Below are 4953 nucleotides of genomic sequence, written 5' to 3'. Positions count from 1 at the left end.
TCACACAAAATCTGGGGGGGGGGGAAGAAGACTTAACAACTACAACTCCTTGAAGTTGATACAACAAGCAAACCGAAAGGACACTGTTGGGTGGGAGCGGGGAGAGGGAAGAGGGAGGGGGGTTTCGGTAATGGGCCACAATAATCAACCTAATTGTATATCGACAAAATAAAATTAAAAAACTAATAATAAATAAATAAAACAAAACAAATTTCTGACTTATATATTTTCTTTCTCTCTAAAGAATTTTTTTAAACATTTCTTGAAAGGCAGGTTTATTGGCAACAAATTTTTTCAATTTTTGTTTGAGGAAGCATTGCTGACTCCCCTCCAGAATCTGCCCACTTGTGTTCACTTTGGTGACTTCAGGTTAGTGTTGTTTTGTATTTTGTCCAGAGTTTATACTGCTACCTGTGGAATAGTTAGTTCCATAGGAGTTTATCATACTGGAAATAGAAACCCAGTTTGTCAATTTCTGTGGGGGGAAAGTGGGGGGGTAAACCAGCTGTAATTAAAAAAAAATTGCATTGAATCCATAGATCATTTTTGGGAGAAATGACACTTTTGCAACATTGCATCTTCTGATTCCTGAATGTGGCATATCCCTCCATACATCTATTTTTTCCTCTTATTTCTCTCAATGATATTTTACAATTTTCTCACTATAGGTCTTGCATTTCTTTGCTAGTTCTTTTTTTTCTCTTTTATTTATTTACTTTTTGGCAGCTGGGCGGTACAGGGATCAAACCCTGCACCTTGGAATTATCAGCACCACACTCTAACCCACTGAGCTGACCGCCAGCCCCCTGTTAGTTTTATATTGAGGTATCTGTTTTTTGATGCTTTTATAAAGGGTCTCATTTTAAAAGTTTCATTTTTTGCATTCTAATTGACAATGGTCATTGTCCAATACCTTAGTTTTATATAGTCCATCCTAACAATTAATGCTTATTAAACTAACTTTACCAATGACCAAACCTATGATTTGTTGCACCTTCCATAGTACCTGCAATGAAATTAAAGGCTTTCAGGAGGGTGGGTTTTCAGGGATTGAGGCTTGGGTTTTATAAACCGAGTCCGTGAGGGAAAAGTTATTTTAGGAATCAACTAAAGCAAAAAGTAGTTCTAAGAAACCACCTCATGGGCATTGTGCTCAAAAAGTGGAGCCTGGCATCATCGCACCTTTCCATGTGAAGGAGGGGCCGAGAGCCATCAGGCTTCTCTCACTTGAAAGTCAGTCCTTCCTTCTGCACACTTTGGAATGGCAGTGATGGCACGGGAGGGCTGACTTGTTGGAGTGCTGTCAGGAGAGGGCAGTTCCCTCCTGAACTTTGAAATAAGCTCTTCTTTGAGTTAAACTAGTAAAACCCGTGCACAATGGCTATAGTTAGCCATTTGTAGGAGTCAGCCAAGAGACTGTCATAAATGAGTCACTTGAGAGTTTGCAGACAGCTCCATTTGGGAGATCTGGGTCAATCTCAGACAGGAGGCAGGCCTGGTTCTGACTGTAATTTACTGAGTGAGTATCTCATCAATGGTTTTCAGCTCATGCTTCATGTGTGAACAGAGGGGTTGGTCAGTTATGGCAGTCTGGAAAGGGCAGTGCCAGTTTCTGCCAGTGTTAGGGTCCGAGTCCCAAGTTTCTACCCTACCAAGAATGAGACCTGATGCCATTGACGTGCCCTTCTCAAGCTTCAGCTCCATCATCTGTAAAACAGGCTCAGCGTGGCACTCAGGGAGTGCTCATCCATTAGTCCTGGTTATTACTGGTGGCCACATGAACCCTGTCCCTGCCAGGGAATCTTGGCCGAGCAGATTCAAGCATGGTCATTATCTTGAGAAAGCAGAGCAGGAATGGAACTGTCTTGACTAGTGGGCTCCATTCCAGGCCCCTCAAGACACAGGCCACCATCTTGGATTCTAACCTCCCCCGACACAAGTCCCAGGGCAAAGGGGCTGATCAGACCAACCAGTGCCTTCTGATTTCTCTAAGATTGTCTCTCCAAAGGAAGACAAATTAGTCATCTGCTCTATTGGGTTGAACAGTGTCTCCCCCCAAATTCACACCCATCTAGAATATAAGGACGTGAACTTATTTGGAAATAGGGTCTTTGCAGATGTAATAAGTTTCTCATGATGATATTCTAGATTTAGGTGTGTCCCACATCCAATGACTGGCATCCTTATGAGAAGCAGAGAGGACACAGACAGGGAGGCGGCCAGGTAAAAGCAGAGATGGGAGTGATGTGGCCACAAGCCAAGGGCACCCTGGAGCCACCAGAAGTTGGAAGAGGCAATGAAGAATTCTCCCCTAAATCCTCCAGAGGGAATGTGCCCTGACCACACCTTGACTTCAGACTTCTGGCTTCTAGAACTGAGAGAGAATAAATTTCTGTCATTTTAAGTACAGTTTTGTGATAATGTTATGGCATCCCTAAGAAACACTATGTCTACATTTACGGAGCAGTTATGTGTTCATGAATTTGTCCCTGGGATGTGGATCCGTTTTTGATAATGGGCACATACCTCTGAGCCTGTGTAGCTAAAGAATGCTGCTGGCTGGGCTGGTGAAGTCGCCCAGGAGATGGGACTCTGGGAGCCAGCACCAGGCAACCAGCTGGCATCTAGCTGCACGGCTTTTTAAAAAATTGTTTTATGATGAAGGATTTCAGGCAGATAACACAAGCATGGGTAATAGAAACTGCCTGTCTTTCCCAGGGCAACACTGAAATCACTGACTCTTGGTTATGTTATTCTTATATCTAAGTGAGTGTGTCTGATACTCTATTTTACTGAAGAAAACAATATACTGCTTAATGAATTTTAAGGGCCCACAAAGTTGCTGGCCCTTAGTGAGTGTGTCTGATACTCTATTTTACTGAAGAAAACAATATACTGCTTAATGAATTTTAAGGGCCCACAAAGTTGCTGGCCTGGGAAGTCATTTTTTTGGCCACAGCCTTGCACATTTCCAGCATTGTAGGCAGCGAGGATATGCTGTTTTGGAGTTCTGCTGTTCTCCCAGCAAACATTTTTGTATGTTTAAATATGGTGTTTATAATTTACACTTAATTCCCCCCCTTTTTACACTAAGTGGGATTTCTTTTCAAACTGCGGATGTTGTAACTGCTTGTGTCAATAAATAAAACCACACAGAGGTATTCAGAGATTAGGCCCTGAGTCCCCAGGGTGACCAAGGTTAATGGTTGGCAGTGCCCCCAGCCCCACTTTAGGAGGGGAGGAGCCGCAGCTTTCTTACCCTGCAGTTCATCCTGAAAATGGGCAATGCTCTCACAAATACCAGATGTAGTAGAGCTGCCTGTGGCTCCCACCTTCCTTAAGTCCTTTTGGTGCACAAGACCTTCCTGCAAGGGAAGTTGGGACAGGTGGACACAGACTCTTAATTTCACCATACTTCCTGTGACTGCTGGGCTGGGGGTGCTCCAGAGGACTTTGGGGGCTATGTCAGCAAGTGCCTGAGCACAGGAGGAAGTTGAGTCCCACCTGCAGAAGGCCAGGACCACTCTAGGGTTGAGGGCTCCTGTCAGGGATTTCAAAGAACGCAGAAGTCACCACTCTGTCGAGGTGGCACCGCTGACCCTTATTAAAGCTCTCAGTACCAGAGTAGCAGCAGACTTAAAGGGTGGGGGTGTGAATGTGGGAACCCCGCAAATTACATGAGCTTTGGGACTCACGGACCCAGAACCTGGGTCTTTCTTCCATGACATCCCATGTTCTGCTGTGTAGCACAGCTGCTTGTGTTCTTCTGCTCCAACTCCAATCTGAAGGTTCCGAGGGTGCAGACTGTGCTACATACCTGGTGTTTCCTCCTACACAAGTAGCACATGAAGCTGAAGTTGGACTCTCAACTGTCTGGTATGACCTACTTTAAAATTTTCTGTATTAGCTGTCAACAATCAAAGATTCTGAGATTTTACATATGGCCCCAAATTTATGCTTTTCATGGTAAACTCACCATCTGCCCAAAAGTGGGCTCCAGGTGCCCCTGGGAGTTGGGGCACTGATTCCCCCAGGCTTGCAGGACCCCCCGCCTCCCCCCCCCATGCTTCCTTACACTTAGCTTGTTCTATTCCTTAACTTTCCTGCCTTCTGGGGGCTAAAGTCCACATGCGAAATTCTGGTTATACTTTATAGGATTTCCCCCAACACTCGCGCCCTGGGGGAGGCTGCAGGCTGCACTGCTTCTCGGCTACTGCTATTGTCAAGAGAACCAACCTGAGGTGGAGGGGGGAGGATCCAGGTACTCCAGTTATCAGTAGCCAATTAGTTTGAAAGGCTGCTATGGGCTCACGCACATGGGCCCAGTTAGACTGCTTTTGAGAGCCCAGCAGCCTCTTTTGTTAAAGCAGTTAAAAAAAAGTCATTTACTATGTCAACAGCTTCATTCATTGTGCTGAGATTGTCTCTTCAGCAGTAAAGCCTGATCCTGTGATCTCGTTGCCAGAGAGGTCCCAGACGAGGAGGGATTTCTCTTTGGGAACCATTTCTGGGTTTTTACGAAACAAAAAAACAAACAACCCTAAACCAAAACGTAAACATATAAAAACGGGAGAAAAGAAAACCAGTGGAAACATACAATAACATCACCTTTTGGTTAAAAAAAATCCACCACTCAGAAAGAAGAAACTAGAACTTCCACTGAAATATTCCTATAGAGGTGCTTATAAACATTATTTGAGACAATTCACTCTTTTCCCCGCGAAAAGTAAATAAAGAAGAGAAAACTGCTCCTAGACGTCGCGGCCTCATACTGGGGACCCTTCCTCACCGGACGGGCTCTGTCCTCTAGCCGGATGGCTGCTGCCGCCCTGGACAGGGGGCGGCCCTGAAAGGAGAGCTCCCGGGCCGCTCCGTACACCAACCCCGCCACGGAGAGGAAGGCCGCGGGGTGGGGCCGCAGGGAGAACTCCGTCCCGGGCCCGCCCTGCCGGG

At 45.6% G+C, this 4953-nt stretch overlaps 1 protein-coding gene and 1 long non-coding RNA gene across 2 annotated transcripts in view; one reads left to right on the top strand and one right to left on the bottom strand.

Annotated features, from left to right (window-relative positions):
- Positions 1 to 323: 323 nt before the first annotated feature.
- LOC103588754 lies at positions 324 to 3847 on the bottom strand. Its single transcript, XR_550335.1, has 3 exons — positions 3700 to 3847; positions 3260 to 3365; positions 324 to 411 (listed from the first exon to the last, which is right to left on the bottom strand). It is a non-coding gene; the product is annotated as an uncharacterized LOC103588754 (long non-coding RNA).
- A 967-nt stretch (positions 3848 to 4814) lies between these two features.
- TAF4 (TAF4 RNA polymerase II, TATA box binding protein (TBP)-associated factor, 135kDa) overlaps positions 4815 to 4953 on the top strand; it is an 83099-nt gene continuing 82960 nt past the window's right edge. The window contains exon 1 of the mRNA XM_008570567.1: positions 4815 to 4843. Coding sequence (XP_008568789.1) covers positions 4815 to 4843 — 29 coding nt within the window. The remainder of the gene's footprint in view (positions 4844 to 4953) is intronic.

Source organism: Galeopterus variegatus, unplaced genomic scaffold (genome assembly GCF_000696425.1).
Source record: "Galeopterus variegatus unplaced genomic scaffold, G_variegatus-3.0.2 Scaffold614, whole genome shotgun sequence".
Classification (NCBI taxonomy): domain Eukaryota; kingdom Metazoa; phylum Chordata; class Mammalia; order Dermoptera; family Cynocephalidae; genus Galeopterus; species Galeopterus variegatus.
The sequence above is the reverse complement of the archived record's forward strand: the minus strand, read 5'-3'. Positions and strand labels throughout refer to the sequence as shown.